Genomic DNA, 13,465 nt, shown 5'->3' on the forward strand with positions numbered 1-13,465 from the left:
TTTTCCAGAGAGAGTGCTCAGGCATTGGAATGTGCTGCCCAGGGAGGTGGTGGATTCACCATCCCTGGAGGTTTTTGAGATGAGACTGGATGTGGCACTTAGTGCCATGGTCTAGTGACCACGGTAGGGTTGGACTTGATGATCTTGGAGGTCTTTTCCAACCTGGTTGGTTCTTTGATTCTGTGATTTCTCAGTACTTGCAGATTATACTTAAAGTTTTTTAAACAAATTTTTGCTCTGTTGCTACTTGATGGTTCCTAGTTTGCAATTGCCCCTATAGAGTCTCAGTTCAGGTTTCCCTGAACAGTTTCTGTCAGCATGCTGTTAAGTGCCTTTTGTGACAATGCTAAACACCCAGCAAACTAGAAATTGCAAACAGGATATCGGACTGAAAGACGCTATGGTGTAAGCAGCTGATTTCTGGCATATGGATGGATGAGTGAACATGGTATGGCAGGTCTTACACAAATGTGTTGTGATCTGACTGGTGTGTGTGAGGACTCTTTGCTGACAGAGCAGGTGCTTGGGGGGAAAATACAGGAAATCTTGTCATTTGCCTTCGAGAAGGACAGAAAGACACTCTCTAAAGCATAGTAGAACTGAGAACAAAAAGGAGACAGAGGCTTTCTGACCCTGGAAAAGAAGAGGGAACTGACAATTTCTTTTAAGAAAGATACATAGCTCTAAGTGTGTGTGGGATCTGTTTACTAGACTTGTGTCTCATCCCAGGAACCAACAAAGGAAGAAACTGCCACCAAGCCTACCCCAGCCAAAGTGAACAGAGCTAAGCAGAGGAAAAGCTTCTCACGGAGTAGAACTCACATTGGGCAACAACGCAGACGGCACAGGACTGTCAGCATGTGTTCAGATATCCAGCCCTCTTCTCCTGACGTGGAAGTAACTTCCCAGCATAACGAAACTGAGAATGCTGCACTGGTAGCTGAGCCTGAAACAGAAACTGTTGTTACAGAAATGGTTACTGAAACAGAAGCTCCAGCACTTAGTAAATGCCCTACTAAGTATCCTAAAACAAAGAAGGTATGTCTCGTGAGGGGTGGGGAGAAGAGGGTGGACTTTAACAGTCTTAAAAAATTACAGATTGCTTTTGTGGGGTGGGGAGAAGAGGGTGGACTTGAACAGTCTTAAAAAATTACAGATTGCTTCGGCAATATGCAGTAATTTTTTAAAAATGTTGACTCATTTCTTTAAGAATTACCATTGTATAGCCACTCACTGCTAATAGTTTAAAAAACTTACATCTAACATCCCCTGGAAGGAGTTATTTTGCATTTTGGGACTTCCAAAATGTCTCAGAGCAGTTTTGGAACAAAATGTTTTCTAAGGGAAGTACTTTATAAATGAGCTGAAATAATATACATTAACGCAACATAATTAAGGCTGTTGATTTAAAGAAAAAAACCAAGGAAATAGAAGTTATTTTGCTTTCTGTGTTCATCATATGCTTCAGAAAGTATTATAATGGTAGCAGACAGAATATCCCAAAGGAAATTATTAACTTGTAGTACTTCTCAGATGTCTGTTCTGAAGTGACACCAAAAACCCACCCAGAATTTATGTGCATGTTTGGAGGGAAGGTTCTTTACTCTTTAGTGCTTTGGTTTTAAATGTTTTTCATTGGACTGCATTGCAAAAAAACCTATGAACTTTTAGAAATGGCACAGGATTTAAAGACATTCAGAAATCTTAAATCTGCAAGTGCAAATAAAGCAGTAAAACGTTCTGCATTAAAATTCCACAGACTGCATTGTAAAGTGTTTTTCAGCATGATTTATGAGAAGTTCTGAAAATTTTATGCACTGGAGGGAAAGGAGGAGGAAGTCACAGGGTGAAACTTCTTGTCAGATGAACAATAACAATTTCAAGATGGTTTTATCTTAAACCCCCAACCATACTTAACTTAGATTTGTTTTTCCAAGTGCACCTGAGTCATCCTGTAACACTTCTTGCCTCACTGTTAAGTTCTTGTGAGAGGCAGGATTAAAATCTTTCTTCCTTTTTTGCATGTTGCATAGCAGAAAAGAAGGAAGACATCTGAAGTCTGAAATTTACTACACTGCTTTGCTGTTTCATAGTGTTAAGGATAAATAACTGAAATGTCTCCCTGCATTGCACCCAGTGTACTCTAAGTGCAAAGAAGGTCCTGATCTAAAAACTAGTGAGCTATAAATAGGTTTTATAAATAAAAACAATAAAGAGACAAGCAGCTGTAAATATATTATGATCTGTGTTAAAGCCTTAATGTCACATTAATAATATTCAATGTGCTATTTTTTCATGCCCTTAACTTTGAATTGCTGTAAAGTGTAGGGGGTTAGTTTGTCTCTTAATAGAAACTGAAATCCACTGGCATGTTTTGTAAAAGCACTGAACTAGCTAGGAAGAGAACATCTTTTTTGACCAGTGTGCCTTAGTAAATGTGTTGTAATCTAATACAGTTAGAGTTGAAGAATGTTTAGGGCATCAGCCTGACATGTTGGCTGAGACAGAGTCCTGGGAGTACAGAAATGTGAGGAGGAGTTGCTTTAACTGTGTTCTGTTAACACTACAGTATTTCTCCTCAGCTTAGGTGCTCAGGCACAAGTTTAAAATTTGTTTTGCAATTGTGTTTCTTAATTGATATCCTAAGTGCAGTTGGTCTGGGCACCTGTATTGTATGTTCAGTGAGAATTAAGCTAAAAGTCGTTTACAGCAAAAAAAATAACCAAAACTTGGTATGTCACCAGATCTCTGGTGATTCTTCTGCTGTCCCCATTATTCCACTGAAAGTGTCCTCGTTCTTTCTGTGTGTTCTTAAACTGGCAACTAACTGTATCTGATCTGTGTAATAATTGACTAGGTGAATAATTAGACTAAACCAAAAGTTTAAAAGCTATCGATAAAAACACTCATAAACCACTAATTTTTTCTCTCTCTCTGTTTAGCACTTGGTCAGTGAATGGTTAAGTGAAAAGAGTGATAAAGCAGGGAAGCCTACAGACAGTGTATCAGAGAGGCCTCTACGCATAACTACCGACCCTGAAGTTCTGGCTACTCAGCTGAATTCTTTACCCGGGCTCACATACAGTCCACATGTATATTCAACTCCAAAGCACTATATTCGTTTTACTTCACCATTCCTTTCAGAAAAGAGGAGGAAAAAAGAACCAGTGGAAAACATTACTGGCTCTTGTAAGAAGGTAATGCTTCCCTTTGTTATGGTTCCCCATCCCATAGTCATTAAAAATAAGCACTTGCTAGCATAAATTTAGGCAGAACAAAGCTGTTTGGCATGACTGAAGTAGTTTGTGTTATGTGCTTTGAAACGTTTGTGATTAAGCTTTGAAGTCCCTGACTTGAACTGGTTGTGTTGCAGCGTTGGTTGAAACAAGCTTTGGAAGAAGAAAATTCGACAGTAATTGATAGATTTAATTCGCCGTCACAGGAGAGATCTAGAAGTCCTGCCATCAATGGGGAGCATAAGAGTCCTCTGTTACTGAATGACAGCTGTTCCTTAACAGGTGAGGCTTTTACTAATACAGCATGTAAGAGCTGTGTCAAAGGAGCTAAATGTGGAGGACTGTGTTGCTTAAAGTGTTGAGTTCATGAAAATTCCAGCAGTATTTGCAATGTTTCCTGATACTTTTTCTTTGAAAGAAATGCTTAGTTGCATAGTCCTTGGGATATTTTCCCCATTTAACGTATAGTTGATATTAGAGAAGTAGCCACTATATCTCATAGCATTTACAGTCAACAAAAGGCTAATGTTTTTGCCCATTGGTATTAAGAGTTCAGGTTATAAATTAATTTTCCATGCTGTTCCATCAGAATTCCTTTCAAACTCCATAGGCCTGTGTAGCACACAGGGAAAGCTGTGCCATCTTTAGGCATAATGCAGCATGGGAGTGCACTAAAACCTCAACACACTTCCATAAGGTGCAGAGCCTATTGGGTGATTCCTGTTTACAGTCCTGAACTTGGAATTTTCAGGTTTTAGCTGAACAGTCTTAAAGATGCATAGAGTCATAAAATTATTGAGTCATCAAGGTTGGAGGAGACCTCTAAGGTCACCGAGTCCAACCATTAACCTGTCACTGCTGGAACCCCTAAACCCTAAACCAGATCCTCCAGTGTCAGGTCCAGACACCTCTTAAACACTTCCAGGGATGGTGACGCCACCACCTCCCTGGAAGTTGACTTTCCCTTTTCTGGAAACACAGACAGTTCTTCCCAGCATCCTAGCACACAAATTTCAGTTACTGATGTGTCTAGGCTGCTAGGAGTTGTTTTTCAGGAAGTCTGTAGGCTGTTAAAAGTTCATCTCCCAGAGCCTGCCCTGAAGAGAGTTTTGTAATCTTCTCGTTTTTTAACGTGGAATTAATAATTTCATTACATAAAGTACTTAAACAGCCAGAAGTGATTACTATATCTAGATATCTTTTAACTTTTTCCTAATTTTAACACACAGATCTAACCACACCACTAAAAAAACGAAGACTATATCAGCTGCTGGAGTCTGCATTCTCAGAAACCTCCACACCTACTCCTTCTCCCTATGCCACACCGACTCATGCTGACATCACTGCCTCTGAGCCGTCGTTGTTTGCTACTCCTCCGAGGGTAAAAACAGAGGATGAAGCCTGTAGAAATGGTTACAAACCCATCTATTCACCAGTTACTCCTGTAACTCCATGTATACATGGAAATACCATGCACTTTGAGGTGAGACTTAGCAGGAGTTTGTGTGTTCAGAGAATGTGCTTAGCCATGCTAGTGTAAATTGGTACTTGTACTCCTGCTGCAGAGGGAGTACAGAGTATCTCTCTTCAGGCTGAAAAATAAATTGACTTGCAATTTCTTCTCATTTATTTAGAATATTTCCTCACCTGACAGTTCCCCAGAAATCAAAAGGCGAGCTTACAGTCAAGAGGTAAGGGAATCTGCCAGAACCTGTGCATGGCATCTGATGGCACTGTGTGGCTGCACTGGTCTGAGTAAGGCTTTTCAGCAGCCATCACAAGTTTCTCAGAATGTAACTTACTGTGGGGTTTATTTCCTCACTGCTTTATATCTTCTCTTCCCTATTTTAAACTGGTTTCTCTCTCTGCATCACTTAAAAATCCTGATGGCTGTAATGGAAAGCAGTAACTACTTCAGTTTCTAGATAAGAATAGAAAAACAGCACTTTGCTTTCCAGGCTGTAGTTAGATGCAGATTAAAATTTCTCATTGTTACCAGCAGCTCTAATTTTTTTTTTTTGTTGATCCTAATTTATGCTCAGAGTGAGAGCATTTCTCATTGTTTCCAGCAGCTCTAATTTTTTTTTTTGTTGATCCTAATTTATGCTCAGAGTGAGAGAGCAGTGCAGAAAGGTAGTAAGTGGGTGTAGGTGAATTAGTTGAGGAGCAGCAAATGCAGTTGGAATGTGCCTGGGTACTCCCAGCCTGTGTCCTGCTGTGGGGCTTTGTCTCAAAATTCAAGTGTCTAGGAAAATCTTTTCCTTCCCCTCTTTGAAATGAATGTTTTGACACTGAGGAGGATTGCTTTTATCTTGGGTATATTGTATAGTGCATACATACATTGCTTTTATGTATGAAACAAGTGCTTTGTAGCTTCCTGGCCAGGGACTTAGTCCTGATGCAGCTCCTCCCCTTCCTCTGCCAGTCATGAACAAAAGCTGGCACTTAATGTTTATTTTTACTTTGGTTCATGTGCATGTTATTAAACTGCCTAACCTAATACAAGGGAATAGTAGAAATAAGTGTCTGGCTGTAGAATTGTTTCTTAAAAATAGATAAATTCCTTGTACTGTAAGGCCTTTAATCCCCCTTAAAGGCACAACTGAATGTCATGTCACAGTAGCTGGAGTGTGAAAAAATAGTTGACATGTTTTTTCTTCACACAGGGTTATGACAGAGCATCGATTCTAGCACTGAATTCTTTCAGAAATTCCAACCTGACAGAAATGGGCCTGCAAGAAATAAAGACTATTGGATATTCTAGTCCAAGGAATAGGACTGATGTCACACGGCAGTGCACTGGAGAAATGGAATCTGTGTCAGACCTCCAGCTGGGACTCGAAGTAATTGAGCAAAGTGCACTGCATAAAAACCTGGAAGCCCCCACACATGATAGGACTGATTCAAACAGCCAATTAGAAACTGCTCATTGTGGACGGGGCACAATTTACTCTTCCTGGGTAAAAAGTCCTGACAGGACAGGTGTAAATTTCCCAATGAATTCTAATTTGAGGGACTTGACCCCTTCACATCAGTTGGAGGTAGGAGGTGGATTCAGAATAAGCGAGTCAAAGTGCCTGATTCAAGAGGATGCTAGAGGCATGTTCATGGAAGCATCTGTTTTTTGTACTTCAGAAGATGGAATTGCACCTGGCTTTGGAAGGACTGTCAATAGCGACAACTTGATGGATGGAAATTGCACACCCCAGAATCCTCCACAAAAGAAAAAGGTTATAACTTTAAGAATCATTTGGTCTGTCTTTTGTCACCTGCTAATTATATTTCTCTAAGAGAAAGAACCCTAATGTAATAAAAACCAACTGGTGGCTCATCTTGACATACTACAATGTAGTAGACATTATTGAGGGCAAATAATGAAGGGCAAAGAGTAAAGCTGCATATAACCATCAGCAAATTTATTTTTTTTCCAAGTTAGAGATACAAATTGGCTTCTCTTTCATAGGAGTCTTAAATGAATTGCTCAATAAATAATTGCTTTTCAGGTTTGAAAATTGTTGCTTGTGCCACCCAGTGTTACAGTATTCTGTGACACAGAATATATACTGGCAGCATAGTGATCATATGCTGTGAACATGTGTTATGAATCAGTGCAAGAAATTGCACTAACAGATTTATGATACTCAGTCTTTAAAACTAGAAATACACAGAAGCCCTTTGTTCCAAGCAATATTTTTCTTGGCTTAATTTATTGGGTTTTTGGTTCCTGTGTATAAAATACTGTGTTTGAAAAATAAGCACAGTGTAAATTTGGTAGTCCCATGAAACAGTTCTGGTAGGTAAGTGGTGTGTGTGGTCATGGGCGACGTGAACCAGGATGGGAAGTTGCTTTGCATAACTCTTTGTCTGCATTGTGCTGACTCCCTTTGCAGAAGGGACAGACACATGAGGCAGTGATCTCAAGTGCAACAGTTTGCCTGTTCTGTCTCTTTAGAGGCTGTAGAAATCTTTCCTTGTTTGGCAGCTGTGATTTATTTCCCTTATGGAAGGGCCTGTGGCATTTTCTGTGTGTATGTGTGTACATGCACAATGGGGGTTTAGTTTTTTTGGTTACATTGCAGCCCCTTGTACATGCCTTCTCCCCTGTGCTCTGGGGGCATCCTGCTGAGCCCCCAGGATTCTTCCTTCTAAAGTTCTTCATCAGAACTGGATTTTTCTTTACTTAGCTTCAAACTGAGATGTAAATGGAGCAAGATGGTAGGAGCTCTGTTTTTACTTGGTCATGGCCCTGAGGATTTTATAGATTCTCTGGGTGTTACTGTAGCCCTGTTGTTTTGGCAGACCCAAAAAGAAAACATAAGCCAGCGTTTCTGTAACTTCACATTCTTCTTTGTCTGAAGGCTAATTAATGTCTTGGAGAATCCAACCAGCACTTTGTGCTTCAGTAACCTTTGCTCTTCTCTTGCTGGCCAGGATTCCTCCAGGTTGTTACTGCTTTGGGCTTATGCTACACTAATCCCCAAATAAAGAAAGGTGCAGCTGCCCCCTGACAACCCCCAGTCCCAGGATTCCTGTCTGAAAGTCTCAAATGAAGAAACAAGAAAATGGCATCTGTACCCCTGAAGGAATGGGGATTTCCAAGGGCACACACAAAAATATTTGCAGCCTTTGCCAGTGTAAAAAAAGAGGTGGTGGGCTGGATCTCAGCTGAGGTGCCAGGTCAGAATTCAGGAATTTTGTAGGAGATTAATACAAGTCTTTTCCTGGGATCACGTAAGACAGGAATATCCTTAGACAGGTCATTATAGGAGGAGGTTTTTTCGTATTTCTGTGGACATTTTGTTTCTCTTGTTTTCCCTCAGCATTGCCCAGGTTTTGTCATTTTCCATACAGTCCTGTACATAGTGGCCACAGTGCACAAGTTTCATCCATTCCTAACAGTTAAGCTTTCTTTGAAGCAATATTCTTCAAGGGATCCTTGTCATGTGATGTGGAAATAATACAGAATTGTTTGAATACAAGATGAGTTCTTAACCTGAACTTCTTTATGCAAAATCAAACACTTTTAACTGGTCTTACCCTGACAGTTGGATGAGTCTGTGATGGAAAGCAAACAAAAAGCCTTAGGACTGCAAACAGAGCAGACTGCTGTGGTTTTTCTCTGGGTGTAGATATGGGTGTTTGCTTTTATTGAGGACTAAGCCAGTTAAACATTAATTTTTCCATAATTGTGCCTTAGTTTCTTGGTTTGGATGCTGAATGGTTTAGAGGAGGTGGTTGGTTTAAGACATTAAATGTCATTTTCACAAAACTAGTGTTATAAAGTAGGTCTGAAGGTCAGTATTTCTGCTTCAGATCCTGAGGATTCATGGGCCTGTGTAGTGAATTTACACACATATATATGAAGTAGAAGCCACTTCTCATGTGTCAGCATTTTTGGTAATAAATTTCACTCAGAATTTAGCTTGAAAATATTTCCCGAGTCCCTTTTGGAGTGCAGAAAAGACATAAATTCAAGGCAAACTCTGGGAAAAGAAAGTTAAAGTTGCAAATTCTGTATGTTAAGAAAAATGCATGTAGAGCTTAGAGAATCCTTTGATACATGCAGCAGAGTAGTGAAGCAGAAGGGTAGTGGGTTTTTCATACGAGGGAGTCAGTGTGAGAGCAGGATGTGACATCTCTTGAAATTAGCTTTACTATATCAGTATAGGCTTACTAATGCTGCAGTTCCAGGAAAAACTGTGGAGTCCTTTGTAGCTTCAACCAACAGTATGACTTCAGCAGTGAACCTCTTGCTGACCTGCATCATCTGCTGCTTCCCTGAGGCAGAATACAAACTTCCTTCCCTTGGCAGCTCTTTTTAAACATCATCCTTGCAGGCATTAGCAGCTCAGTGCTCTGTAAATTCACTTCAGATGGGGTGAAATAGCTTCAATTCATCTGTCCCCATTTTCTTTTAGAACCAGTTAAATGGTGTGTCTTACTGAAACAATGCATTTAATCAAAAATGGGTAAAACTTCCTTTCTGATGTTTGTTTTGTGGGCTTGTTTTTCTTTTGCTCCTTAGGTGTCCTTGTTAGAATACCGTAAGAGACAACGAGAAGCTCGAAAAAGTGGCTCCAAGACAGACAACTTCCCCCTGGTTACTGTATCTCCTCATGCTGCTGGTGGAGGAAGTATAAGTAGTAACAATGGTGCTAATGATGGGTATAACAACAGTGGTGAAAACGGGGAGCAGAGTGATAGCACTGCAAGCCTGCCTGTACCACTGCCAACTGCTGTGTACAACGCAGCTCCAGAAGACACTGGCAACAACTCTGCAGTTAAGGAATCTTCTTCCAGTGAGAAGAATGAACCAGAAGTTCAGTGGTAAGCCACAAAACTATAGGACTAAAGTTGTGAAGAATTATTTACTTAAATCTTAGTTTTCATTAAGGGTGCAGTTGCATATTACTGACTGGAAGCCCTTCTTTGAGATTAGTCAGAAGTTGTCTTATCTCTTTCCTCACAGATACCTCATAAACATTGACATACATGAAAAAATACCCATAAGATACTGGTTAAATTATTTTAATTCTGCTTCACTTTTTTATTTTCTAAGAGCAAAATAAGTATTGGTTTTGAGCAAGACAGGTTGCCTTGTTCTGTAGTCTGTAAGGTTGTGCAGGTAAAGTGCAGTTTTAAGTCTGTAGCAAAGGGCATTGATGAGTAGATTGTTCCTTGCACCATGGCACACATGATGCTGTGTGTACTTGCTAAGGTGTGTGTTGCTAAGAGCAGTAGTAGCATGGAGAGAGCTGTGAGAGATTGGGGTCCAACAAGCATGGCATTGGCTCTCCACTGCATTGTCTGTGGGCTGAAGAGAACAGTTTTCATCTTAAGTCTCTAAGCCTTTTCAAAAGTGCTGTAGGGAAGAAGGGTGGAATAGGAGAATAATCTGTATTGATGAGCAAAAGCAGCTAGAAGACCTTAGGAGGTCTGTTCTCAGTCACATGGCTGGACTGTGTGTGGGATGTTTGCTGTTAATTGCAGTGTGCAGGGCTGCAGACAGCCTGGATCGTTCTCCTGCTCAGGTGGGGAGTGTGGTGGTGTCTGTGATTGTTAAATGGCTCCCTCCTGTGCAGACCATATGGTCAGCTGAGTGCCATGCCAGGTACTCCAGCCAACCAAAAATAGCAAGGGGAGATGGAGGAGAGTGACTCCAGTCACAGATTCTCCACTGTGTTTTCGTAGCCTTAAAGAAGATGCTCAGCTGTGGTGACACTGTCTCCAAAATGTTATTAGTGCAAAAACACAGTGAAGGTCTAACAGTGTTGGGGATGAACATGGGCTGAACATCCTTCTGTTCAGATGCTCTAGCTATTCCAGAATTAGATATTTTAGGGCCAGTTGAAGGGAGAATCTGAGTGCAGTCTCCAGCTTTCCACCAAAATTTAGTTCACTGTATTTGTAAGCAAAGAATTTGCTACTCAGATTTTGCAGTAACCCTGCACAATAGCACCAGAATTTATTGCAGTGCAGCAGTATTGTTGAATAGTGCTGTATGTTCTTGCCTGAAAGGAAGATTGAGTTTTGTGCTGTCACTTAGGATGTTCTTGATCAGGTTGTGATGGAGAGGTGTAATTGATTATAAGAGAGAAGCTATGACTGTCATTGCATATCTACTGTCTGGCAAGTTACATGTAGAAGCTTAAACAGATACATTTGTGGTGGTGCAGTATTTACAACTATGGAGCCACTATTAAAGAGCAAATTCTTAAACAAACAAACAAAAGGACTATTTCCAGCACTGGCAGAAGACAGTTTTCTGCAAATGGAGAGTATGGACCAGTACCTGCAACCTTTATTGTTTGACTTTTCAGGTGTTTAGAAAAAGCAAAACCCGCAGATCTACAGATGTTTCCTTATTAGGAGGAATTGCCAGTGCTTGTGAGAAGGTTGCAGGAAATCACTGTATTTAAAGTGGGAGAAAATAGATACAAACCACTTAACAAATAACATTCCTTACAAACAACCAGTTATTTGGCTTTTATATACAGTGAACACTGCAAACTTTCTCTGTTGTGGTATTTGCATATACATTGTCTTAAATTTGGTCTGTGGGAATACATCCCCTTAAATTTAAAATGTGCTTCTCTCTTGCAGGACTGCATCAACCTCTGTGGAACAAGTGAGAGAACGAAGTTATCAGAGAGCGTTACTTCTCAGTGATCATAGGAAAGACAAGGACAGTGGTGAGTTATTTATCACGTGGAAGGTAGATAAGTCTAAGCAGTTCCCCCATGGCAGTCTGTAATCATTCTAATACTGTGTTTGGGTCTGCTTCATCTGTAGGGGGAGAGTCACCCTGTAGGCCATGCTCAGCGTCTCATGTTCAGTCTCCATCTCATTCCAATCTCATTTCCCAGTTGCAGCTTAAGGTCCCTTCTTTCACTGAACTGATGGAAGGTCAGTAAGCAGATGACCACTTGACACATTGAATAGTCTCTTACAACAGTTTAATAGCTCTTCTAAAGTCAGATATCAAGTGCTTAGTGATCTTTGCAAAAGATTTGGTTTTCCCACTTTTACGTTTCTCTCTGCTCTATTTCTGTAGAACCTGATTCTGAAAATCCAGAGCCACCTTCTGAATGTCCGTCCCCAGATACTTCACAGAGGGCTTGTAAGAGTCCCTCAAAAGCAAGCAAGGTAATGCAGTGTCTGTGTGTGGTGCACAATAAGCACTGGAATAGCTACATATACTGAGCTGTAAAACTTCATGATTTGCTACTTAGGTTACAAACAGACACGTCCATCTATCTGTGTAATGTAACACAGGCAAACACTTGTCAGAGTATTTGTCCATACATGTTACAAAGTTGGTTTATGTGCTGTTCTCTCAGTACCTATTTATAGGTGATTTTGCATTCAGTGTCACCACTGTCCTGAGGGGTGAGTGCTGAAGAATTGGCACTCAGAGCCCACAGCAGAGATGTGATTTACCCTGTGCCATGCCAGGGTTTGGCACTGGTTGGCAGTCAAGGCATTGATACAGAGGAGGATGTTGAGTAGTTGCCTGTGCTATACTAAACGAAGTAGTTGAGGTTGTAATGCTTAGTCTGTTTGCTTGCTGCACTCCCCCAGCTTTAACATGCTGACTCACTCTAAAAACGGCTTTATTTTTGTCAACTGTCTTCTCTGGAATTGCTTCTTTCAGATTCAGAAATCTAAAACTTTAACAAAGAACAGATTCTGACTTTGACTTGACGGGTCATATTTCTGTTAGAACTTTAAAATACACTTGCTAGTCTTTGATTTTGAGAGATGATTGATACATATTTGCTAAAACAGTGTTTTCCTAAGCTTAATCTTTCTGTTGTTGCTGTTTTTCACACCGAATATGTATCCTGTGCCTCAGTACCTTTTTCCACCATCAGGGGGAGGGAACAATATTCGGAGATGTTCTTTTCTCTCTGCCACAGGCGTGGTTGGATGTTCTGACTGACTTTCTTTCCCTTGCAGCCCTCCTCACCGAGTCCTGTAGTTTCAACACAGTCACTTGGGAAAACACCCACAAAACCAGATTCGCACTGGGAAACTGCAGCTAATGCACCTGAGACCGAAAGTGCAAATCACCCCAAACCTGAGCTGCAGCAAAAACAGCTGACAAACAGCGTCCAAGCACTTTCAAAAAACCATCCATCTCAACCACACCTGCGCAGTTCTGCTGAGCAGCTCTCCCATTCACAGAAGTTGCCTTCGGCTCCTGTGAAGCTGCATTGCCCTCCTTCACCTCACGTGGAAAACCCTCCCAAGGCTTCCACCCCCCACGCGCCTGTGCAGCACGGTTACCTGTCACCAAAGCCTCACTCTCAGCCCCTGGGATCTCCATACAGACCTCACCATCCACAGTCACCTCAAGTCGGGACCCCCCAGAGGGAAACTCACCGCAACTTCTACCCCGCAGCACCGACCCTCCCGCCCAGCAACCAGCCGCAGCCCAGCGCAGCCCTGTTCACCCAGACCACCTCGGGACAATCTGCAGCCTCCTACAGCCAGTTCAACCAACAGAGTCTGAGCAGCAGTGCGCCACCTCCCCCTCCCCCTCCGCCCCCTTCTTCGACTTACTATCAAAGCCAGCAGCCCTCTGGAAACTTTGCGAGCTACAGCCAGCTGAAGGGCAGCATCCCCCCCCAGACTGTGTTCTCATCCGGAGCCAGGGCACCACGTAACCGCGGGGCACTTTTTGCCGACTCAGAACCCCAGTATTCATCACCAGGCATCGGCGTCTG

General features: G+C 41.5%; 1 protein-coding gene across 1 annotated transcript in view; it reads left to right on the forward strand.

The window, feature by feature from the left end:
* The window catches only part of KMT2E (lysine (K)-specific methyltransferase 2E), a gene marked incomplete at its 3' end in the record, with an annotated part of 29,757 nt that extends 16,319 nt beyond the window's left edge, over positions 1-13,438 (forward strand). Inside the window, exons 14-23 of the mRNA XM_009078308.1 lie at positions 730-1,038; positions 2,943-3,197; positions 3,374-3,518; positions 4,466-4,719; positions 4,871-4,927; positions 5,903-6,466; positions 9,262-9,563; positions 11,340-11,428; positions 11,791-11,882; positions 12,696-13,438. Of these exons, the coding sequence (XP_009076556.1) occupies positions 730-1,038; positions 2,943-3,197; positions 3,374-3,518; positions 4,466-4,719; positions 4,871-4,927; positions 5,903-6,466; positions 9,262-9,563; positions 11,340-11,428; positions 11,791-11,882; positions 12,696-13,438 (2,810 nt within the window). The remainder of the gene's footprint in view (positions 1-729; positions 1,039-2,942; positions 3,198-3,373; positions 3,519-4,465; positions 4,720-4,870; positions 4,928-5,902; positions 6,467-9,261; positions 9,564-11,339; positions 11,429-11,790; positions 11,883-12,695) is intronic.
* Positions 13,439-13,465: the final 27 nt, after the last annotated feature.

Source organism: Acanthisitta chloris, unplaced genomic scaffold (assembly GCF_000695815.1).
Source record: "Acanthisitta chloris isolate BGI_N310 unplaced genomic scaffold, ASM69581v1 scaffold7797, whole genome shotgun sequence".
In the NCBI taxonomy this organism is placed as follows: domain Eukaryota; kingdom Metazoa; phylum Chordata; class Aves; order Passeriformes; family Acanthisittidae; genus Acanthisitta; species Acanthisitta chloris.